The sequence below is a fragment of the Falco rusticolus genome, chromosome 1, assembly GCF_015220075.1.
Source record: "Falco rusticolus isolate bFalRus1 chromosome 1, bFalRus1.pri, whole genome shotgun sequence".
Lineage (NCBI taxonomy): Eukaryota > Metazoa > Chordata > Aves > Falconiformes > Falconidae > Falco > Falco rusticolus.
Window position 1 is genome coordinate 43,717,360 of NC_051187.1, and position 24,993 is coordinate 43,742,352.

At 38.6% G+C, this 24,993-nt stretch overlaps 1 protein-coding gene and 1 long non-coding RNA gene across 7 annotated transcripts in view; one reads left to right on the forward strand and one right to left on the reverse strand.

The window, feature by feature from the left end:
- The window catches only part of PALLD (palladin, cytoskeletal associated protein), a 193,579-nt gene that overhangs the window by 4,026 nt on the left and 164,560 nt on the right, over positions 1 to 24,993 (reverse strand). For all 5 annotated transcript variants that reach the window (XM_037377182.1, XM_037377202.1, XM_037377192.1 and 2 more), the window contains 8 exons: positions 21,872 to 22,007; positions 19,347 to 19,448; positions 17,033 to 17,254; positions 11,935 to 12,084; positions 7,593 to 7,687; positions 2,293 to 2,425; positions 1,092 to 1,299; positions 186 to 351 (listed from right to left, as the gene is read on the reverse strand). In XM_037377182.1, the coding sequence (XP_037233079.1) occupies positions 186 to 351; positions 1,092 to 1,299; positions 2,293 to 2,425; positions 7,593 to 7,687; positions 11,935 to 12,084; positions 17,033 to 17,254; positions 19,347 to 19,448; positions 21,872 to 22,007 (1,212 nt within the window). The remainder of the gene's footprint in view (positions 1 to 185; positions 352 to 1,091; positions 1,300 to 2,292; positions 2,426 to 7,592; positions 7,688 to 11,934; positions 12,085 to 17,032; positions 17,255 to 19,346; positions 19,449 to 21,871; positions 22,008 to 24,993) is intronic.
- Positions 2,344 to 11,887, forward strand: LOC119143209. Of its 2 annotated transcripts, XR_005102621.1 has the most exons (4): positions 2,344 to 2,447; positions 6,811 to 6,924; positions 8,394 to 8,500; positions 9,160 to 11,887. It is a non-coding gene; the product is annotated as an uncharacterized LOC119143209 (long non-coding RNA). The 2 variants fall into 2 exon arrangements; XR_005102620.1 differs by having other exon boundaries at positions 8,394 to 11,887.

Consider the following 24,993-nt stretch of genomic DNA (forward strand, 5'->3'; position numbering starts at 1 on the left):
ATTTTAATTCTGGCTCAACCACCAGGCTGGCTTCAAGATTGAATAAATTATTACAATAACTCATTAATGTTTATGAGATGCTGTTCACAGAAAGCATTCTCATGACCTTCTGGCTTTTCATTTGTGGTACAGGATAAATCATCATTGAAGTTATACAAGGGGAGATTATTCCAAGTCAGTCTAACCTCACTCGGTCAGTGTTGTATGTGAGTGACTCATTCTCTTTCTTCCAAAATATCTGAGGAGACGGCTCTCCTGAGATTCGACACTCCAGTCGCACTGGGAACCCCTCAGTCACACCTGTGTTTTGTAGCTTCTCTATAAACACAGGTGCTTTCTGTACTTCCTTAGCTGTGAAAATAAAGATGCAGTCATGTTGACACCAGCCAGTCTATGAAAATTTAGCCTTTCTTTCAGCAACATGCTAAAAAACAGTAGTGAGAAATCTCTGCAGGAAACTGAAGTGTTGTCTCCATTAACCGTGAAGTCCAGTCCTGGCTTGTCTGAAGAAAACAGTCACATCAGTATTTTAATGGGGAAGGGTAAGCACTAACAGAGCTGAGTCGTTTCCCCCCCGCCCCTTCCCCCAAAGAACTGAAACGGGAAGCATGAAGACTAGATAAACCGGCTCCACGCTGCTTGTTAAACAGTGGACCTTCATATTCCATAAAAGGATGGGCTTTTAATTATACAAGGAACTGCTCTACCAGGAGGCTGGAATGGCATTTGTCTAATATGTGGTGAAACACGCAAATCGTATCCTACTAGCCTGCCCACTGGTAGGTATGGGTCTGCACAAGTTGCCGTTAAAAAAAACATTCAAGTAAATAGTCTGGCTTGCAGCCTCAGCTGTGCCCCAGGACAACAGCCCTCTTCTCTTAACTGCGCGCACAGAGGTTACACGCCAGCCAGCTTATGCCGCAGCAGAACATCAGTGTATCGCCTGCAAGTATACTGTAGTTCTGCTGCTGCGAGGCTTCCTTTTCTTTCTGCTCCTACCCTTCAACCATGTCATTTGACAGCACTTAACATCTTCTTTTTCACGTTATCCTTACAGTGCTCGGTGTGGAAGCTTAGCGTGAAGATGTTACCTGCAACAATGAGCTCCAGGCTGAATGTATTTTCACCAGCTCGATTGCTGGCAATGCATGTATAAATTCCAGCATCTCTGGCTGTGACTGGTTCTATGATCAAGGAGTGCACACCATTCTCACGCACCAACATCTTATGAGAACTATCAGGGCGAATCGGTCTTCCATTAAGTTGCCAGCTTAAATCTGGAGTCGGTAATCCACTAACCTGTAGTGTAAACACAGAATAATGGGAAATGGTCTTAGCCATACGAAGCACTGGAGGAGTCCTGACTTGTTACTTCAGAGAAGTTTGGGTTTGTTTGTTACTGCAGGTGTACCACAAGATTTAAAGATCTAATTCTGCCCTGCATTACATATTGACTCTTGTTTTATTCATTTACTTACTTTCTGGCCAACTCCCTGAATTTCATGATGTCTCATGGGCGTGACTGAAAAAAGATCAGTGTTTAGATATGCTAGAAGCTAAATAATCATACACTGCAAAACAAAAGGCAGGGTGACACCTTTTGTCTTTTTTTGTTTGCTCTTCGGGCGGAATAAGAAAATACTCCTTTCTAGATTAACTTCTTGTGGAAAACGTGCAGACAGAAAGATGTTAGCTGACTGATTATTGAACTCTTAAGTTCCATTCCACTCCGCTTAAGTCTAACCTAGTGACAGCACCACCTGCACTAGTTAATGCTTGGTCTGTGCGAACAATCTTGTACTTTTGAAAGCTGTGCCATTTGCTGTGGGTGCTGCTTGAAAACAAATAGCTTCTCCCAAATATGTCAGCATAAAGCAAACAGAAATCATCCAAACCTTAATTTGTTCTATTAGGCAAAGTCATAAATCAAGATTATATTGTTTCAAACTTTAATGGGGACTCGAAACTCCAGTAGTAAAAGGACTTAAAATGGAGAAGCACACTGTCTTAATCTAAAAGTGCTGCTGCTTCCTTCCACTCCCCAGCACAGCTGACTTCTAAAAATCAGTTTACTGTGAGCTGGAAGATTTGCCTGAAGCTCTGTCATTGGAGGGGAGGCAACCTTTAACTGTCCACTTACTCATAAGTAGTAAGATTAATTACCCTACTGACAGTCGCTGAAACTGACAATAGGTAAAATAACTTTAAAAAGAAACTAATTTGGTTTTTGAGGCAGCTCAAAACCTATCAATCGATAGGTTGCTGCTGCCCTTATCTTTGCATGGTACTTGCCTTGCAGTCCATTCTGCAGAGTTTTCCTTCTTGAACAGTCAGGTCTCCAGGAGCCTGCAGAAAATGAGGCCGGAAGAATCGTTCCTGAATTGGTTCATTTTCATCACCACTGTCCCTTGATCGAGATCGTGGTCTTAAAGTAACATGAAATAAAGGTAAATTATTTTTTCTCTCCGCTAAATCACAAGAACCAAAATCACGTATAAGACTGCTTTGAAATTTAAGCCACTTCTTTGACCTATAACATAATTGCTCCATATTTACACACATACACTTGTAGCATTTGGCTCCAGACCAAGTTAATTATGATGCTGTACATATTAATTACTTCTCATTTAATTCACATGTTGTGGCAAAAATATGATCTAGAAAATAATCTTGCAACAGAATAATTGCTTGTAATAATAATTCATTTATACCTGATAGTATTTTTGTTTAGAGTTAGTCTTTAAATCACTAAAATAACTCAGTAGGCTTTAGCATCTACTAGTTTCATGTTCCTCGATTTTAGTGGTCCGTATTTAATTTAGTGTTTAATCCTTTCACTGTTGCTGATTACACCAAAAAGTGCAGGTTTGTTAATTATGTTTACCTTTGAGAAAATAACAGCCACTAAAAACTAACTCTGCTCAGTTGAGACTTTTCACATCAGACTTACTTTTCATCTTCTCTTGTTTGCACTACTGAAGACCATACAGAACATTCTGTGGGTATTTATTCTTCATTTAACAGGTTTTTTTTGAGATATTTTGAACATTTTCAAAGCCACCAAATCATGGTGTCAAAACAATGAGAATTTAATTTGTGAGCAATAGGAAGAAAACTTCAGTCATTAAATTGTTCTTCACAAAGGTACACTAAGAAGTTTAATAAAAGAAGGAAAAATAGTTCCTGTCACATTAAGCTTCTACAGTATCACTTAATCCATTTTCAGCATTAGCTATTCTTGCCTGTTAATTTAATCTACCGAATCTTTTTCAAAGTGGTTCCTCGTTTAACTGTATTTTTTCCATTTGAAAGTATCATTATTTCATGCATGTGATTTAGTAATCAAAGAAACTTGTAACTGAAACAAAATTTTAGATCAGGTTTTGTCCTTGCTTGAGCAGCTCCAGCAGATTCCCTTCTGGAGCCAACTGTTCCCTACAGTAACATCCTGTTGCAGTGAAGAGGAGCTATTCAAATATCATCCAAGATAACTTTTACAGTGAAATTCTCTTTTCTGAATTCCCTTTTCTGATAACTTTTTCCAGGGTTTCTGTTTTGGCCGGTGTCTGCAGTCTACATGCTGCAGTATATGTGGTTATACTGCATTTTCTACTGCCATGGGGTATTTCTTTAGGTTCAAATAATTCATAACAAAAAAATTTTGAATACCATCCCCCCCCCATTACATTTGGAAAACAAGATGCTGTACTACTGTATGGGAGGTAAACACTAACTGCACACTCCGTTCCACTGAGGTTAATTTTAATTAAGAGTTACTTGAATTTGGTTTATTTGTCCTTTGTTGTCCTTCTCTCCATTATTGCTCTGTGTGAATTCTGACCAGTCATCACTTTTGCTACAGTATTATCTGTCATAAACAGATAAACTCTGACTTCTAATGATCATCACAGCCTTCCCACAGCTATAACTAAAGGTGAATGTGTGTGGGAAAGGGAATCTAGCCCATGCCACTTACTAATGTAGGAATGGATACTGACACGGGGAACACAGACCAACATCTTTGCACACACTGAAAGCTTATGTAGCTCTTCAGGTGCCTAAATCCAAGTCTTAAGCACCTAATATATTTTGCCACTTGAGCATGCCTGAAGCTCCTTCAGTAGCTTCTGTGTTACAGCTCATAGGCAACACTAAGCTCTAGCTGGTGCGTTCCTAACCAATTTTGCAGATGCACGTGCCTCATATGCACGTGGATGGGATGGAAGATAGATAGTAATAAAGAAAAACTGTACTTATATCTTTTGGTAATTAGTTCTGCAAGACCAGCTAGAAATGATGGTAGCTAGTCAAGTTAGTGCTACACATTGCTGGCAACCCAAGCAAAATCTGCCTTCGTAGTATCTATAATACATCCTATTTAGATACTGTTGATAAGATGCCAATAAAGTACAAGTAACTAGTGCTTCCTAATGTCTTGCAAGGCTGAGCCACACAGGTTAACTAGCACCACAGAAGTGTGAAAGTCCTTCTGAAAGTCACCATCTCACTGCTGCAGCTGCATAAAAAGGTAGCACTGCTCAAAACTGGGGCGGGCAGTTGGGGTGGGGAGTGTACACCAAATTAAATAGAAAACAAAAAGGTTAAGAGTTTGTGACCAAAGATCTTTTCTTCTGATAGTGTGTTCCGCAATGGTGAAAACTAAAGTTTTCAAATTACACATTTGAAAGGAAACCTAAGTCAGCATGCTGTTTGAGTCAGAAATAAGCATTTCTTTTTACCTCTTTGTAAATTAACATCTAAAATTGCAGACTACTTTAAGGCTTTACCTTGAGAGGTGAAACTAGGGTGATTTTAATTCTAAAATGTTTTCTGGTTTTAAAGAAACAATGAAATTAGTAGAGCCAAGTACGTCAGATGTCTACAAACGACAAACTGCAATAGATTGGAATACCCATGGATTAGTCGTGGGTTCTTTAGAGTTGTGATGTGGGCATCAAATTGCAAAGATAAGTTTCAGCAATACTGACATCACATACTAAATGTGTCCAGGGGAGACTCCATGGGTTGGTGTGGTGCAAGGCACTGGAAATTTCAGCAAGCAAGAAGCTGGGCAAGACCATATGATAACGATCGCTAATTTGGGATAAAAGAGATTAAGTTCAAATTAATAGTGTAATTGGGAGCAGCAGCAACAGGAATATTTCTTTTTTAAAGTTTCCTTAAATCTCATGCATTTTAAGATTATTTATTTGGGGCTCTGGCTTCAGTGCATCACAAGAGAGCTTATGTACTACAGTGTCGAACGCTATGTCATCTAAGGGATTGAGCCCAAGCTTTTTACCCATCAGACAATTCAAAAGTTCGCCCTGCCACGTAATGCTAAGAAGGTAATGTTTGCAAGCTAAGCAAATTTCAGAAAAATACATTGAAAACTAAGTATCTACAAAGAGCGTTTTAAATTATCTGCGACATAGTGAAGATGACAAAAAACAGAGTTCTGCCAGTACATATTCTGTAAGAGATTAAAAATACTTCAGGAAAAAGTGTTTCAACGGTGTAACAAGTAATCAACTTCATTAAGCTAATAGACTTGTTAAAAAAAAAACCAAACCAAAACACACCACACACCAAAACACCAAAAAAGTTTTTGTTGCTCTCAAGCAGAAAAGCTTATAGAAATAACATTGTAATGCCACAGGAGTATTACTTATGGAAAGTATATGGCAATACATGTGGTAAGTATCATGGTGCACGAGGGAGCACAATATTGTTACATTAGAAAAGCCAACAGTGGGAGTCTGTCATAGGAAGGTTTCACACGCTCACGTTTCTTCAGTCTCAGGGAGAACTGGGTGATGGGCATAGCGAGAAATGTCACTAAAAAGAAATAGTTCTGTGCTGAATGCTTAGCAGAAACAGACCTTCTTTCTGTAAGTGAAGGTATCAGGATGAGCCCTTCACATCTGGTTATTTTGCGGGGAATTAGACTCTCCAATAACTGCCCTAATTTTAATTAAACTGCTATGTGGAATTCTCTTATTTATAATTTGTTGCACTGCTGGACACTCAACTGAAGTAATAGTAGTTGCCTGAGTGCTTGTCTCAATTAGAAAATAAAATATCATCTGTAAGCTGCCACAGACTTTGATTGCATTTGGAAAGATTAAAAAAGGAGCCTCCTCTGTTATAACCCAAGGGTTCTGCCCATCACCGAGACACACACGTTTTGTCCTTCAGAAAGATGGAGAAGTGTGAGCTGCTCACTGCTCTTCCCCACACCTAGTTTCCTGTCCCTGTTTTTAAAGATGTTTCCCCTTTCTCACCCTGGGTGCACTAACTAACTCAGTTTTGAAACCTGACTTTTCATGGTAGCTTTTCCCTTCAGAGGTTGACAGAGACTTTTCATTTTTACCCATTATTTGCAGGTGCCAAGTGCCTTGATTGCTGGACAGGCTGTGGCACAGGGACCTAGCTTTTTCTGAGCTGTTTTCACAATGCAGTGATGTCAGGACATTCCCCTCCGTAAGAGTTCTGAGCTTTGGGCTTAACAGGCCTAAACGCAAAGCATTAGAGGGGGAGGTGGTAGGCTGCCTTGGAGAGATGTTGGGAAATGCTTTCAGTATTTGCAGGAAGCTCCCTTTGTCTCACCCAGGAATAAGACTGACAAGGTCTTTTAAACAACCAACCAACCTCACTTCCTAAAACTTTCTAGTTATTAGAGGGGGGAAAGAGAGCCTGTTTTGCATGCAGCAGTTCTACAGCGCATGCTAGTACCACTACTGATTGTTCCAGGAATAATTTTTTTCTTGCACTTTGACTATGTAATTACATCTATTTTATATATTACAGGTGGGCAATATTGAGATTCTATGACCACTGTGACCATTACGCAGAACATGTGCCTCATCACTGCAGAATCCGGAACCGGAGCCCTCACGCTCCTCTGAAAGCAGTTCTGTTTGGGTAACCAAAATTAATTTTTCTTGTATTGCCTAGAGATGTCTAAGCTGTGCTAAACAGTCTCATAAATGCTTTGGGTAATGAAGGAGGAAAAAAAAAAGTATTTGAAGGGAAAATTCCCTTGTATGGTTCAAAAACATAACCCAAAGCTTCCTATGTGAATAACTGTAAACCCACCAAAGATAACTTTAATACTTTATTTCTGACTCATAATTCCTTATAAGAACCTGAACCAAAATCACTGAAACACTAAAAGATTTCTAATGTAAATCTGAAACTCCTTTGGCATGCAGTTATTTCTGATGTTTCTTTACATGAATTCTTATTAATACCTGCAGAAAGTACAGGTTCTGGGTAGAATCCTAATCAGGTGTCAAGGTCCTTCCTAACAGCAGATAGTGAAATTTGAAATAAGGAGTAATTACTGAACATTGCAAATAAAGAAAGAGGAGACAGGCAAAATTAAAGATACTTAAAAGTCATGTAATTTCAGAAGTTGCTTGTACTTCCAAGTGTGCAAGATTTGCAGAGACTTTTAGACAGCAGAGGTCACATTTCTTCCTGAATTTCATACTTTTAACTTACCTTCTTGACATTCTTTATCTTACCATAATAATTCCACAAAACATATTGTTAGGAAAAAAAAAAAAAAAAAAAAAAGCATCAAGTACCTTCTTATATGAGGCTGACCAGAAGGTGACCAAGGACTGCGGCCTCTTTGATTTACAGCTTGAACCATCAGCCTGCCTGTGCAACTTACTCTGCCCTGTTATGATGACGGAGAGGAAGAAAATTAACAGACTTAAAATAGTAATATTAAGAAATGCTCAACCTGACCTGTTCTTTTTTGCCCACCTGTTACGGAGTCTGCAATGCAACCTCTTCTTTCACAGTCTTTGAAAAACATTTGTCAAGATACCGTTTGATATTAAACTATTTTACCAGCTTCCAGTCTAAAAAACCAGACTGGAATCATTGTCACTATAACACAGTCATGGTTAGAATGTTCCATCTGCAAGTTTTTCTTTTAAGAAAGATAATTAGTACCACTGGCAATTAAGTCCCTAAAAGAGTATACTAAGTTACTGATGTGAGTGGGCAGTTCCTCTGTCTATGGCAAGTGGGCAGAAAGACAAGACAATTAGTTCAGGATCTTGAAAATGGTGCTTGTGAACTGTTGGTAGTTAATGACAGAGCTGTTGCCTCCAAAGTGGATTAATCCACTTGATCTGGTGGGGCCACAGCTCAAAAAAACTTTATGAATGTAAAACCCAAAAGAACTGTACAAGTACTTAGAGTGTCCTCTCTGAAGAACGAGATTGGTTTGGGGGTAGGAATCCCACCGAAGCACACAACTGCACTGGTGGATGTTGGAGGTAGTTCAGTCATCTTAGGTTATTTTCAGTGAATGATAAATAAAACATGAGCTCTCTTGTATCTGGTCCCCTTTTTTGTTTTAATTTGTTTTTTAGAAGACAGACTGTCCACCACAAGCACTCCTGGTAACAAATCTGGGATGGGATGGCCTAAAGCCAGAATTGCTGACATCCAGGGGTCTGCAGAATTCACCATGTGAGGGGTAAAAGCATCTGGTGGTATTAACAAATATACACAATAGATAGATACAAATATAAAAGCTAGGTATAAAAATAATACTGTAGTAAAACTTCATACACTTTTATTTAACAATGTAATAATTTTAGTAACTTTTGAAAAATGATAGTTTTAAATAGCTCTTTGGTAAATGTATAGATGACATACATCATCTGTCTCTCTTCCCCCTGACCTGGTAGCAGTAAGGCACCATCCACCTCAGTTTTGCAGTGTCTGTTCTAAGCTGTGAGCTCCACCCTCAAGTCTGTCAGCATAAAAGTGACAGATATTTTCGTCACAGTGATTCAGGGGCTGCAAATAGCTGTTCATTAACAACTGGCCAAAGCCCACTGAAAAACAATTGCCCTGGGGTCACAAGCAGCCTTCAAATGGCAATGACCTTTGCACTACTGCTGGCTGGACTGTTAGAAATGAAGCCTCTGTGTCCTGCCTTTACTCCCATGACCCGTTTAGTCCACAAGGAAAACACCTGCACTAAAACAAACCATTGTGAATGAACTGCAGCAACTTCTTAAGCACAATCTTTTATTTTATTTTTTTTTCCACTTACAAGACCATTAAAGACATCTGTTGCAAATACATTTCTATTTTAGGCACCACTGTAAGTTAATGTGTTTCTGGCAGGTGATGGATTCACACATTTTGGGATAATTTCTGCATATCTCAATCATGAAGGCATCACAAATGGAAACACAAAGTACAGTAAGGAATTTGGATGAGTAACTACAAGCAGGAAACCAAAGATTTGGAAAAGTCACGGGATGAATCGGAAGGAAGTGGCAAGTGGGAAGTAATTCATGAGAAGATGGCCTAGGAAACAAGGGAAATCCAGACCGGGGACTGTGGGTCCATACTGCAAAGAAGTGGAGAGAACAGGATAAAAAGAAAGAAGGTGAAAATAAGGACTCAGCTGGAGCCCATACAGATCATGGAAAGAGATCAGTTAAGGGACGCCACCTGTAACTAAAGACCTAAAACAGGCAAAGTTTTGTGTTTCTCTAGGCCCAAGGTCAGTTTGCTCTGGATTAAGTTATATGGCAAATTTTACTGCAATCCCCAGTGGTGTGTTGGAACCTTAATTCCAGATTGCTGCACTTTACATCGCAGGCAATGGTGCCGGGCCACGTTAACTACCACGGATAATTTCCAAGGTGTGTCAACAAGTCATTTTACAAACATAAATCCTGTCACATTAGGTCAGATCATGGGATGGCGTAAACTAGTAGAACTGTAATGAACTGAATCCACTTAAATAAAACCAATTTCTATCAGCTAAGAATATGCCTTTTTTGCTTTGTGGTTTGGTGGTTCCAATAGCAATGACCAAAACACAGCAAGAGCCTAGAAAATATCTACCTGTCCATCAGAATCCTGATGTAGGCTCCCTTGTATTTACGTATTTCACTTTTCTTAAGGCAAGGTTCCAAATTTGCCTAAGTTCGTGATAGCTTTGAGATGTAGACAACTTTCCCTTAGAATTGAGAAGGCTATGCCAAAATTATTTCTACTCAGGATGACTTAAAAGAATTGGAATCCAGATCTTTGAGTGTGAAAAGTTAGTACATTAACTCATAGCCCTTCTTTCCCTCCACTGTACTGTTAAACACATAGTAAAAGCAAGCAAATAGTAAGAGATAAGTATGCTTGCTTGGGAATTACACTGTAAAGAAAAGAATAGAATGGGCTTGGTGAAACAGATGTTTTGTTCAGGGTGTGTGGGGGGTATGTGGGCAGAGGAGGATGCTTCTGGTTCTTCTCCCAGATCAGGGGGAAAAGCACAGACACAGAATTTTATCATCGAACAAAATTGCTTTTTCCATCCGCAAACTACAACAATACAAAACCAGCTCATTCTAGTCCACCTAAAAAGCCACTAACAAACCAGCATCGTCAATAACCAGAAGCGATAACCTAGGTCACTGTTGTGTCATTGAGTGAGCATTACCCAGAATAACAAATGCTACAAAGTAGGCCCTAAACATTCAGGGACAGAGCACAGTGCCTAAACACAAAGCCAGTTTATCCACCAAGTTCTCTTAAGACTCTGGATCACGCAGTAACACTCCGTAGGGAAACTGCATATGCACTAAAAGAGCATTTACAGGAAGAGGAAGAGGATTCACTTCTTGCCTTGAGCATGCATGTGTGTATCATTTTTAAACCTGCTGTGAATTTCCACAATTTAAATGGTACCAAGTGCTATAACACTTTGGTCATCTATGTGTAAAAGCTCCCAGCTTGAAGAATTCCCTTGGCCTTATGCTATTTCATTATTATTTCTTTATTTATGCTAACCGTATATGTAGAAATAATATTTAAACTACCTAGACTTAAGCACTGCAGTTTGTAGAATCTAGCCTAAAACTGTTACTTGGGTGTTGTCTGTGTGTACAATCCCATACGTTTACAAGTATGCTGCAATATGAGCAGGACTGACAGTTAAAAAGCCAGGCAAAAATGGCAGTGTCATGCTAAGTAACCTAGCAACATTCATAACAGAGCACAACACTCCTGTGTAGATTAAACTCTGTCCCAGTGATACAGTTTGTTATTTTACAGTGTGATTCTACTTGCAGGCCTGGTCTTGGCAAGCTACTTGGTGCTACAGAGGAAAGTAATTCATTACATCCAAAAGTCATGTTACTGCCTTGGTTTCTCACGTGCAAATTTTTCCCCTCAATTTGCTGTGCTGTAGGAAAAGTGGATTGAAAAAGTTACTTCAATAGGATGAGTGAACTCTTAAGTTCAGCTATGTTCAGCACACTAGTGGGTTTCTATTGTATACCTCAGCTTTTGTATTGGGTCTGCAAAGAACAAGTAATATTACAAAACCAGTAACACTTGGTGTTTCAGAAAAACATTGTTTAAGAGATCAACACAGGAGACCTCCCTGCTACATAATAAGCGCTAAAATTTTTTGCCTTAAAAAATTGCAGTCGGTGCCTAACAAAAACATGTTGAGGTGTGTTATACTCCCGCTCATTCCAAAAAGTTGCTCTCAGTCAGTGAGTAGTGTCAACAGAAGAAAAATTAAGTCACGGGATTGAGTTACTTCTGTTGGTAAACTGGATTTTTTCTCCCTTTATAGTATGCATGCTATCCATGTTCAGTTAGGATACCGAGATGCTATCAGCCGAAACAAATGTGGAAGAGTGATTAAAAAACACCACCCCTCCCCTCTGAAACCTCAAACCATAGGAAAAAACCTGCTGTTGGATTGCTAATCTCTTGGAGGTAGAAAGGTCCCACCCTACTGATGCAAGATGAAAACAGAAATCTAACTTACATACTTTATGGTGACTTCATCATTTAATTAAATCGTGCATATGTAAGATGAGATAGTTTTCTGAAGATTTATGTCCAGAAGCATGTTTGCTCTGGAGCCAAACCTTCATTTACCTGTGGGTTAGCAGCCATAATAGTGTAATTCCCATCATCATCCAGGGTGGAGGCTGCAGTATGCAGTGAGCAAGTTCCATCAGGTTCTCTTTGAATTCGGTAGTGATCACTTCGTTTAGAAATTTGCTTCCCATCTTTAAACCAATAAATCTGCAAGCAAAAACAAGGCACTGCTGATAAGAGGTGGGTGCTCATTGTCATCATTACTCAATTAATAGTGTTAACGACTCCTAACTGCTGAAGACCTCTCTGGTTAAGCATTAAAAGAAAACAGTTTGATCAACTAGTAAAAGTGCAGAACCACACTCCCACGAACCGCTTTCACTAAAAGACAAGTTACAGATTAGCAATCCTTCAAAGAGAAAGACAGCAGCATGAACGTTTACTGAAGAAATTTACAGGTGTGTAAGGGCTGTACCCATCCAAAGGGCAGAACAGCAGCTGAACATTTCAAGAACTGAACAACAATATCATTATAAAGAAAAGTTCTGTTTCAGAGAAGGTTACTAGTTTTACATTTTTATTTCACTTAAATCTGAAGAAGTTGCAGAAAGAACTTAAGAATACTATTGTTCTCTTTTCAGAAAATAAATACATAAATCAAGGTAATTATAGGGATAATTAAGTCAGTGATGAATAAAACAGGAGTAATGATCTCACTGCTGAAACAGTGAGTTTTGTCTCATATCCATTATGTTGACTGGCCTGGACCAAAAAGCCAGAAGGGAGTTCAGCCACACGCGCTGGCAGTGAGCAGTTCAGTATGCAAATGGGCCAGCGCAGTATAATTACATGATTGAAACCAACAGTGTCACCCCGATGTGACAGACATCTGCAGAAATGGACAGCCTTCTTACACAGTAATAGCAAATACTTCAAAGCAAGTCAGCATATAGATAGCCTTTAATAATTGTACGCCAACACCAGTATAGTTCCACGTTGTACAGAACAGTTACATTATTTATCAAAGAGGTCTTTTCCATTACTTTTGATACATAATTTTATTCTCTGGCTGACCCAAGGTCTACTTTCAGTGAGCCAAAAAAATGATGTATGCAGAATAATATCTTATAGTAATCCATGAATTACACAAAAAAATATGTATGTGTTTGAATGCCTCAAACTGGAGGCAAAAAAAAAAAAAAATCAAGTATTTTGACCTAGCTTTGTGGGGGTTTTACTATATTTTAAAAATAATAAAAAATCCCAAAATGAAATCTGCTGCATCAGATGAAAAACACAGTGTGTTCATGAAAACACACACAGGAATATGTGAAAAATTTTATACTAGGAAGGGTGTAGTCAGCTCCCCAAAGTGTTATTTAAAATAGAACGTTACTTGTAATTTCTGAAGTGTGTATTATGCCGTAACACCAGTGGTGGTCAGTATTTCTTAAGTCACTTGTGTAGATACCTACACAGTTTTTATGAGGTCAATTTGTACAAAGTACAACTGTATTTGTCCTGGTCACATGACTGCTGGGACTATTTACCATGAGGAACACACACACATTTTCCTCCATCTAATTCTTTAAGTGGGAATTTAGGTCTTACAGGGTGCTGGCTTCCCAGTAAAAATGAAGTGACAAAGCAAAGCTCAATTCCTGATAGAGTTTAACATGCCAGGTTTTTCATATGTGCCAAGATTTCAAAGCTCTAAATTCACTCACTCACAGGGGGGAAAGTTAAAGATGTACTTCTAAATTTCACAAAAAGACAATGGAGAATGTTTTGGAGGGAATAAGTGGAAATGTCCCTTAAAAATTAATTACCATGTATGGTTTTTATATTAACAAGCACTATGTGTAACTAGAAATGATTTCATTTCCTCTATAGCTGGTTATACTTGTTTCCCATTTTGTCTGTCAGCAGCCTTGCAGAGACTCTGCGGTGCTAACAGAAGATTCAGTCATGTCTTCTCGTCTGCTGACAGAGCACTTACTGGAGATGCAAAAGATACTTGATCACTTATATACACATGCTGATGGGTGCTAGTAACAACACAGCTGCAAAAAAGAAGTTTTAACTTGCATGCTTTACATGTGTTATAATGTTGCTTGGAAATGGACTGTGTTAAGTAGTAATTATTTAATAACGATGCACTTACCAGAAATATCAGGAGACATGCCAGGAATTATTGCATGGAAATACATGCAAATATCAAGCAAATCAGCTACTCAAACATCATGCCTATATTGTCCAATACTTATTTCCACTAAGTTTAAAAGCATTGGTATCTGGGTTTTAATTATGAGCAGTAAATTCTTAGTATTACCTTTATCTGACGCAGAGTTATTAAGTAAAACACTACTACTACTGGACACAACGGCATTTGCAGGGAAATATTTTCTTTCTAATACCTTTTAATAAATGTATCAACAAACTATGTAAGCACCAAACACTGCATCTGGATTGCTGACTTGTGATCCACTGGAATACGCAGCACAAAAGAGGTTTTGATCTTGGGCAGTGCAGGCATTTTTAATCACTAAGAATTACGTTCAGCCACATGAAGAGTGAGCAGTACAAGCTTTACGCAATGTTTGTGTCTCAACCTTCTGCATGTTGTTGTCTTAATTCTGAAGAGAAATATCCCTTATAAAGAAGTATTCCACAATCCCTCCTGTATCACTACAGGTTCTCATTTTAATAAGAAAATAGTTTTACATTACACTGAAGGTTACAACAAAAGTAGACTCAGATTTAGAAGTCATATTTATGGAGACAGAATTTGCACATCAGTATTCAATTTATATGGCATGTTCAGGAGAAAAAACAATCAAGCCAATAACCCAGCTTAGAAAAATCTCTTGAAATGAATGCCAGATTTTAGAAACACTATAGTCCTTCCCAAAGCCATTCCTTGGCAGAGCTGACAGAATACTTAGAAGGGAGGAGCTTTAAGATAGTAAATTGTTTCCAGCTTTTCATTTGCCAAAGTAAAGAATTTATTCAGGGGCAACACTTCCAGCCTCAACAAATGACAGCAGAAGGGCAGCCCTAAGCCATTGAGCATTTCAAAATTGCTATCTTGGCATGCTTCAGCAGATGAAGGGAAGATGCAACCTTTGACATTTGCAAAGCCCAGCTAACAAGTAGCCATCCAACAGGACTGAAATTGGTTCCATCCCAAGCAACTAACAAATCACACAAAGCATCTGCGAGTGGATGGAATAAAGGGTCATAGTCCCAGGTGCAAGAGCAAATCACATCTTAATGTGCATGCTTTGACACTGTAGAAAACCAGAAAATTGTATCTGAATCAGAGTGCATTCACATCAGATACTCCTTTATAATGCCATGCTTTAGGGGAATGACTAACAACACTGATTTCCTGGCTGTGCAGTCCCTAGCACCAAAACAAAGCAAGTGAGGGAAAGGAGACATCCTCTTTCATCTGTCTTAAATCAGATTAAGATGACTGTGAAACTACAACTTAATTGAAAACTGTGAAAATTAGGGAAACTTGATTAAGTCTGACTCACAATAGGTCATCTAGCAAATCAGTCATAAGCCTCAGGCAAAAAGAGTACCTCTCCTGCACACTGCACCTCTAACACCAACGAACCCATTTGTCTTCCACCCTTATTCAGCACAACAGACTCTTCGGTACAGTCATCTCAAAAGTAATGGTGGATGTCCAACGTTTGGTTTCAGTGAGACTGGGCTAATCTCAGTGTGCGTCTTCAGTTTGAAGCAGGAATGCTTTTTTTGAGAGGAGTACACTGATCAGCCCCTTACTTTGCAGTGGTTCACATCGTGTTGTGGTCTTGGAGCACAGAATTGGATTCCTTTCAGATGAAGCCAAGCCACAAAAATGTGCTGCAAGAACACATCTAATGTGCTGCATCTGCTTCAGTCTGTGAGGCAAGATTAGAGCTAGCCTGAAGTAAAACCTCCTGAAATGCACGCAGGGATGGCTATGTTATTCTACAGATTTGCTTCTTCTGGTCTGCACTACTTGTTAATGTAGATGTAGCCCTAATTCTCTGTTGTTCTTTCTCTGTTACCTGACAAAGTCAATCTTTCTTTTTACAGTTTGCGCAGTATCATACACCCATATCACTTGAAAAGTAAAGTCATTTGCATTTGTCTGTTCAAAATCCTAAATACCTGTCAAACTTACACTAGATGAGACATTTGGATGTGGCTGCTGCTGTGAAGATCTTATCTAAGAGATAAGGCATCTTTGATCTTGCCTAAGAAGAAAAGAGCCCCTGTCCACAGGAGGTCACTGTAAGAGCTGCTAGGACCTCACAGGGAAGACAAGGGCTTTGGCAGGGAAGGTGGAGAAGCTACTGCTGTTTGCCTGTTGCATAATGAGTCAATTGATTGCCAAGCAATTTTTGAAATGGTTAAACACAACCTAACAAAAGAAGGCATTCTTCCAAGACTACTGACATCATGCAACCAGTACTTTTACATTTGCTAAAAGGAAATGCTTCCCAAGCCCAACCCTCCCCTCAGAAGCTCATCATTAAAACCTTACCATCATGTCTCATCTTGCTGTTGGGATATATGGGAGCTTATGGTATTTTATTATGCCTTCGTCTAACTTTCAATAAGATTTAGTCTTTTTAGGGTGTGTAGATATAAACCCTGCAATGCTGAAGAATGCAGAGATACCATGCTGGCTCCTGAACCAAAGGCAATGTATTTTTGCATTAGCATGTTGCTGTGCCTGAGCTAATTGCCCATGTTAACCTGATAAGGTGGCTTTTGGGACTATTGTGCCAGCTCACATGGGGTTTCCTAGCATTGCACTGTGTTCTGTGGTATGGATGCACCCTGCAAGTAACTCTGAAAACGACAGAAGTACTACTTTTAGGTAAAATAACTGAGATAAGTCGAGGGAGGGAATAACTAGGAGCTGAAACCTCATAGGAGGAATTTTGTCTAGTATAAATCTAAATAATCCAGTGATGTCAAAAGAGATTTGTCAAAAGAGATAGTTTATACCAGCTAGGAGTCTTTCTTGTCAAGAGAGAATGTCTGCTGTTCCTGTAAAATACAGCCCATAGGGTACAGGGGCTGACTATAAGGTACCAACACAGAACTCTTCAGAGCTTTTCTAGGAAGGTTTACCCTCTTTTCTTACCTTTGGCTTTGGATTTCCTGCCACTTTGCATGTAAATGTGACTGGCATTCCCTCAAAGATTTTGTAATGCTTCAGCTTTATCTCAAAATATGGTGACATACTGTTATCAATGGGTTCATCTCCATGTTGCACCTCGTCATCTGATTCTTCCACAGGAGATCTCTCCAGCCTGTATTCAATTTCACTGATCAATCTTTGCTCAAAGCTGGAGACTTTATACTCCTGTCAAACAAGAAAGGTACATATTAGTGTCCAGCTTCAACACATTGCTCAGCAATACAGATTCCTAATTTTTTTTCTACTGATCTTTTACAATCCATTAAGGTTTTACATATAAAAGGAAACTGATCCTCGTTGAAGAAAAACACTATAATCTGTGCTTCCAATAACTTCCCCATGAAAAAATGAAGGCAGCTGGTATGAGGCAAAAATTGTATTTCATGTTATCTTAAGGTCTAATTTATAAGGGGAAGGAAAGTTATTGGTTGCTTTCTTTCCATTTTTTAAAAAAAGCCTATAAGAACAAAAGTATTCTGAAGCAGTTCATAAAGACAAAAGAAACACACTAATATTTCCTTGAGGGTACAGGCAGATTTAGGGTGGGTTTTGTTTCTAGATGGCCAGAAGACCATATGGTTCACATCTGCTATTTGCACAGAACTGTACTGTACCAGAGGCTGCACCAGAAGGCTAATATTATTTTGTTTGCAGTTGCCTGTAAAAATGAACGAGAAGAAAAAAAAAAAAAAAAAAAGAGGGAGAGAAAATGGCAACACTGGCAGTTGACAGTAGTTGTCTCCCTTTACTCCTGTTGCCACAGGCCCCTTTGTCTGGCCAAAAGTATCACTTCTTCCTTAAAAACAAAAGGTATCATAACAGTATTCAAGATACAGAAAGTAGAGTGGAAAGTTTCATTCAGTGTAAAACACTACAACTTGTTAGATTTGCTATTCAGACACTAGGAAACATACTGTTTACCTTCTTGAACTGTTCACGCTATATACTTTGCAGTACAGAAGTCCTACTTTGAATCTTAGTGCTGATAAAGACAATGCCAGAAGCAGGGACAAAAAAAGTTTTTTAAAAAAATCTTTATTAGCCAATGCTCACGTCAATCAGCAGAAATTCAGGCTCTTTTTCAAATGACCTTTGGCCACTGTCTCTGACCCTTATTTTATTTAGATAGAACACGTCTCATACAAAGCTTCCTTTCACATACCCACCCCCTGTCATTGCCTTTAGTCTGGGAATGACATGTAATCTTTTCTACTGACTGGTTACAGAACTAATCATAACCCTCAATAATGGTAAAAAAAAACCAGAAGAGAGAAACACCTTTGTAAACTGCAGATTTTTTTTTTTTTAATTTGTTCCCTGAAAGTTTACCATGGAAATAAACCACGAAGAACACATGGAATATATAAAGAGCAGCTGATATGGATGCAAGACACTTAGTATCAATGTATATTAACATCACAGCAGAAGGATACTGCAAGCATGCCATTACTGTGGTTAAGCTGCCTGCACTCAGACAATAAGGCTTATAGAACAACTTTAGCACCCTGAAGGGAGTGCAGCCCAAATCTCCCCAGTTATTAATGCTAGGTGACCTCTTGCTGTTAAGTAGAAGCAGTAGAAGGAAAAGGGCAAAGATGACAGAGAAAAAAAATAATCAATGGTCAAAAAAGCAAGACAGAAAAAGCTGAAAACATTAACCTTTTGAATATCCATAGGACTCGCTACAGAAGCGCCAACAGAGTGAGCTTCCTGCAAGGGTAGAAAAAAAGATCAAGAGGCAGAAAGAAGACCAAGAGGCATCCATGACAGTTTCTCGAAGTCTTTATCAGGAGAACACACTTGTGTGGTAACATAAGCAAATGAATGCTACACATTTCCGAATAGCAACTCTGGCATCTGAACAATGGAGAACCATGTACCTGGCCTTTCAAGCAGACTTTCTGTTGTGTTTCTGGTATGCATCCAAAAAGTGCAGATTACACAAATGGAGAGAAGATGGTTTCAAGATAGCAGATGTATTTTTGCCTTGAGAGAGTTAAAGGTCAGGACAGAATAGGATAAACGGAAGAGTTTAAAGCAAAAAGTTGAAAACTCTCAACCTTATGGAAAAACTAAGCAATAGGCATGTGATCTTCCAGTTTACTTCACTGATATATAACATATGACTTCTGTAATCAAAACCATCCTATCTTGCGTATATTTATTGACTTACATAGGATTTCTTTTAAGACAATCACAGCCTGTAAAAAAAAAGGAATTCTTAATTTCCCTATGAAATTGTAGAGTTAAGTGGCACCTGTATAGCAGGCTCTTCTTCTGGTTCCTGCATATTGAAGACAGTTGCAGCACTGTCTGCTCCCAGCAATCGACGAGCCATTTTTTCCTCATACGTTAGTCTCTGAACAAAAAATAAAAAGGGGATGAGGGGGAGGGAAAAGAAGAAAAAAAAGTTGTTATTTCTCATTAAAAACTGCAAGACTGTTAGTTAGACAGTAAAAAATGCTTAAGTAATGTTAATAGAAGAGAGCAGAAATAAGTTTCTAACAGAAATTTTCTACTGCAGTTTGTAATGCATTTTTCTTTGCATTACAAGTGGCTCTTCTGACTTAAGCAATCCTTGCCCTGACTGCCATTGGTTTCCATCCTCTTGCCAGGAACTTGGGCAGGAATGAACAATAGGAACTGCTTAAATCGGCGTGGCCATCAAAAAAACTGCATGTCAAATCTCCCAAACCTTACTCCTAGTCATCCTGCTTGATTTTTACGTTAGAACCACATGGCAGAAAACTCTGCCAAAAATGCCAAGGAGATGCTACTCTACTTGATTATTTTGCCAAGAATATGACAGGTTTATAGAAGAATATTTAAGGTTTTTATTTCTATTTCTTCTTACTCTTTCAGAAATTAAGGATACAACTTATAAAATTTACACTCAGAAGGTAAAGCAAGTTAAAATAAAACCTTAAGTGTACACTTCGATTATTTAGTTATTAAGTTTCCTTCTACATTCCATAACACATTTCAGGCACTCTAGACACTTTCTTAACAAATCAACACTGAAAAAAAATGCCAGTGAATGAAAGGCAAACTCATAACACAGTGAAATGCCTCATTTAAACAGAAAAATGAAAGAAGAATAGAAATGTTAAAACGTTACATCTACTTAATGCTTCCATTTAAAAAAAAAGCTCAGTTAAATTAATTTTTAAAACATGCCATATTGTAGCTAAACCTAGCAGGCTGAAACTCATGAAAACCAGGTACTTATGTTGCCTTGGATACAAATGTCTAAGAAAGTCATGAACTTTTCTTCACTTTAATTTCTTCTGTGATCACTCCAAGGTGCCCACAGCCATGATTACACAAACAATCGCCCAAGACAGGAATCTGCAAGGCAAAAGCCTCAAGGGGAGTGCAAAACCAGTGTTTACCTGGTTCAAGCTCCCACATCATCTGATCACAGTTTTTTGGTGGTTGGTTTTTTTTTGGGGTTGTGTGGTTTGGTGTCCCCCCACCCCCTGCCTTGCCTTGGGCCATGTAGGCTTTCTCAGAACATTCCATTCATTTGTCCAGGCCAAGCATCTCTCACTTTCCAAAATAGGCACTAACAGTCATGCTCAGCCCACCTCCTTTGAAAAAAACAGGAACTTACACACTTTGAAAGTAATTCTGCTTAACTGCTACAGAAAACCGCAAAACCCTATGCAGTCAGTGGAGAAGGGTAAGTACAGAAGCACTAGTCACTCAACATTTTCCCTACTTCACTCCATTGACCTTATTAAGAACCAGAATCCAGCAGCTGTGGACTAGATAGTCTGACTCAATAGGCTGTTTTACTACACCACCACAGTCCGACATCTCAGACACAGCAGCAAACTTAGCATACTTTTGAGCATGGTCCTGAGAAACCTAAAGCCCACTACCTTTCAATCACACAAAGGTATCCCAAGGCATTCTGATGCTTTTGAAAAGATTTCATTGACAAAACAGGGGTGACAGTCTATATTTTTAAAATTACTTTCCCCTTAAAAGAGATTCCTGCTTCAAAGACATTTAAATCAATGCCTTAATAACTATAATCTAGTCTTAGGAAGCTTGCTTCTCATCAGCTCTGAAGAGGAAGAATTTGGTATTTTATCTTTTATGCGTATCTTAAAATAAACAAATATTAATGGAGAACTTTGTGGCTGTGCATTTCAGCTGTTTGATATGCCCACTTCATTTCTTGACTCCTCAAGTAGGTTGTTAACTCCTGATGAAGTCTGTAAGTTAGTACTAAAGGCTATTCTTTATTCTATTCATCAAAAAAAGTCCCACAACTGCAGGATCTAATGATGTCAGATTCCTAATGGGTTGCTTCTCATGATGAATTGCCTTGTTTCTCACTCATGTCCACTTACCACCTACTCTTTGCTACCTCTCATTGTCCAACAGCTGGACAAAAGCTAGAATGAGCCTGGACTGATCAAGAGCTATGCATATGCTTACTGGCCAGACACGCAGTGAAGAACAGTCAAAAGCAAATGCCCTCTGAGGCTGAAAAAGCCCTTGAAGTACAGACTGCACAAGCTGCTTATGCAAATTCATCACCTTTGAGACCTGCATTGTTTTGTTAAATCCAAGTAAAGTTGTCAAACAGGAGAAGCAATGATAGGCCAAAATGTAGCATTCCTTATGGAAATGCAGCTTTGGAAATACATTAAAAATGATAAATACATAAAATATAAAAATAATCTACAACGATTATTTTATATGCAGCATATCTGAGAAACTACCAGTGATGCCCACTCCCCTTCCCCAGGGTATTTTATGTTTTTATACCGGTTGCCCATTGTTCAAAAGGTCTTCCTTGAAGCGAAGTTTTCTTTCCAGATCCTGAATTACAGCATCTTTTGACCCTTGAATCTCTTCATCTGATGCTATCCTAGCAGTTCTGCCTGTTTTCTTGGGAAATCCCCTGCAAAACAGTACAAGAAAATTCATAACCTTTCCTGAAACCATTGGTATTTAGGAATTTATCTGGAATCACTGCTATTAGTGAAGAAAGCAAGATTATGTCTTTGAAATTATAGAGGTCTGGCATCTTTCTTACTATGCTGTTCCTGCTAACTCACATCACTGATTGAATTGTTAGTTTAAGGACAAAATTGAAACTATGCTTTATTCATGCATTAGTTAAAACAGAGCTCAGGATTGTGTAGCGGTGGCTGTAAACACCATACACTCAAAGAGGAAACCGATGAGCAATGTCAATAAAGCAAAGTGCGAGGAAACATGAAAGAGAAAGCATGAGTAGGTAAGTGGGGATGGAAGATAAACTACGTTTCTATGAAGTACCATATGGATAAAGATCAGAAAGATGTAAGACAAGGTAGTTAATTATTAATTTCCTATATTACTTATTAACTAATTCCTTATTACAGCTTTGCAATACACAATGCATAACTTCATGTTTATTCTTCATATCTCTGTGAACACATATCCGGAAGGCAACATGTTAATGTTGTTTCTGAAAGAAAAGCCATTCACAGAATCTAGGTTACACTGGCAAAAAGAAAGATCATCCCTGTAAAGTAGTTTCCATCAGCAGTGTTTCACATTGGAATAGCAACCATGTAGTAGTTTGTAATCACAGGGCAAAGCTATTCCTCATACCAGTCTACAAGTTATGATTGCACTTTTAGGATGACTGGCTCCCATTTTCTGGAATGGGACAGGAATATTTTTTTTCAGTCTGCGCTAATATTTAACACTTTTCAGTAGCATTATGATGGCTCTGTTGCTGGAAATTCCCAACAAGAGTGGTTTCTGCTGGAGATCAGCTGTTCTTGCACAGTTGTGAAGAAATCAACATTGCTATCAGGATTTGAAACTTTCAGCACACCCCACTTCTCCATTGAAGTCACACATCATCATTTAAAACACTGATACTGATTCAATATTAGTTTTGGTGGGTTTTTAACTTGACTAAACAGGGCTCAGCCCATTACGTGGGAATGATTTATGCGAAATATGGAATCTAATCAGATAAACTGACAAACTCACAGATGATAGATATGGAAAAAATCAGACTAGCATGTAAGGGGTAAACTTCTTTCCAATACACAACTTAATAATTTAATTACCAGCACCAAAATGTAATACAAGAATCATATGGAGATAAGTTTTCTTGGATATTATTTGGTACTATGATTTTATAACATGGTTAGAGAAACTTCATTCTTCAGCAAGTGTTTTCAATGGTAATTTTTAGCATTAGTTAAAATGAAACAATACACATATGCTGTCAAAAGCCAAAAAGGAATTAAAGTGAATAGATGGAAAAGACAGTAATTGGAAACATTTCTGTATAAATTCCTAAAACATTTCATATTCTGTTACTGAGAGTAAATTTAAAATGGGAAAATGGTGAAGTTCTTGTAAAAAGAACTGCATTTTCACATTAAATCACAGCAGAAGAAGAGCAGACATTTGCCTAATGTCACAAAGAGCCAGAGAACAACATCCCTCACCCTAGAAATGTTCAGTCATTAGCTGAAGAGCTCAGTCACCAAGCAGAATAATTCCCTGTGCATTTGGCTGGGGATCTTCTTAGTCACAAGTAACAAGGAAAGTCTCCTCCACGCTGTTCTGGGGAAGAAGTCAAGAGAACTATCCCATCTACAGGGAGACAAGAGACTGCTAAGAGGAAGGAGTAAGGTCTCTTCAAGAAAGAGCTGCTTCAACTCAAGAAATTTGGGAACAATAAATGTAAAGGAAAATATGGAAGGAAAATGGACAGGAGAAGGTGGGAAGAGGGGATCAGAAGGTAACACCCCTCAGGAGGTCTGGACCGACTGTTGGAAGGTTAGTGGAAAGGTGGCATCTGTCTCTTTCCTCACAGTCTTTCCCTTTGCCTTCCAGCCTCTTACCTCTCCCAGCTCAGCACTACCACAGAACTGAATTTTGTCACTTTTTACGTAAGGACACACAAACCAAAAAGAAATAAATAAAACAAAAAACACCAGAAAACCCCAAGCCCAACCAAAAACCAGTCAACAAGGCAGCAAATTTCAAATCTGGCTTCACTTGAAGAAGCCCTATGCCGTATTTTTTTAATGGAGACATATATCCTGCCTTGAAAATTCCAAGTGATACATTAAGAAATAGTTTTCATTTCACATTCTTACAAATTTCATGCTTGAAAGATAAAAAGAGTCCTAGCAGAAAGAGGCCTGCTTAAGCTTAGCACTCAATAGGCTGTAAAAGTAAAATGTACATTTTACCCAGGAAAGTCACAACAGTGCATGAAAAGAGGGGGATGGCCTAAGTGCTCTGGAGTGGATTTCAAGCAACAAGTGAATGCATTTTCTGAAGCATTACCAGTTATTTCTGAAAACAAAAACCCCTAGGCAAACACACCCATTTTTAAAAGAGGAAGGAGTACCAAGAGAATTACAGGTTTGTAAGATCAACGTCCATACTAAACATAAGAAAACAACATTACAGTCCATTTCAAAACAATGTGGGATAATAAGGAAATGAAAATTGAATCATATCAAACTTCACATTTCTGTCAGGCTGAGGGGCATGCAGCTAGGCAAAAAAGTAGCTTTGATCCACTTCAGTTTATAGCTTCTGAGTAAGCCTTCAGGAGCCGCATTACGTTCCCTAGTAAATCAGGGAAACAGAGTCTGGCTGAAATTTCTATTATATGGCTGCATAACTGTCTGAAAAAGCTATTCAGAGTAGCAGCAATGATTGGTTTTTTTTTCCCTATCAACCTGGAAGAATATAGACCATAGAAGTCTTTCAAAGGTCTATGTATACTAAATTCAGCACTTAATTTCAACCTTAACAAGTGGAATAAAAAAAGCATGTTCCTCAAATTGGCTGATGACACTGAACTTGCAGAGGCTGCAACTTGTTTGCAAGTAACAGCTTATTTACAATAATCTTCACAA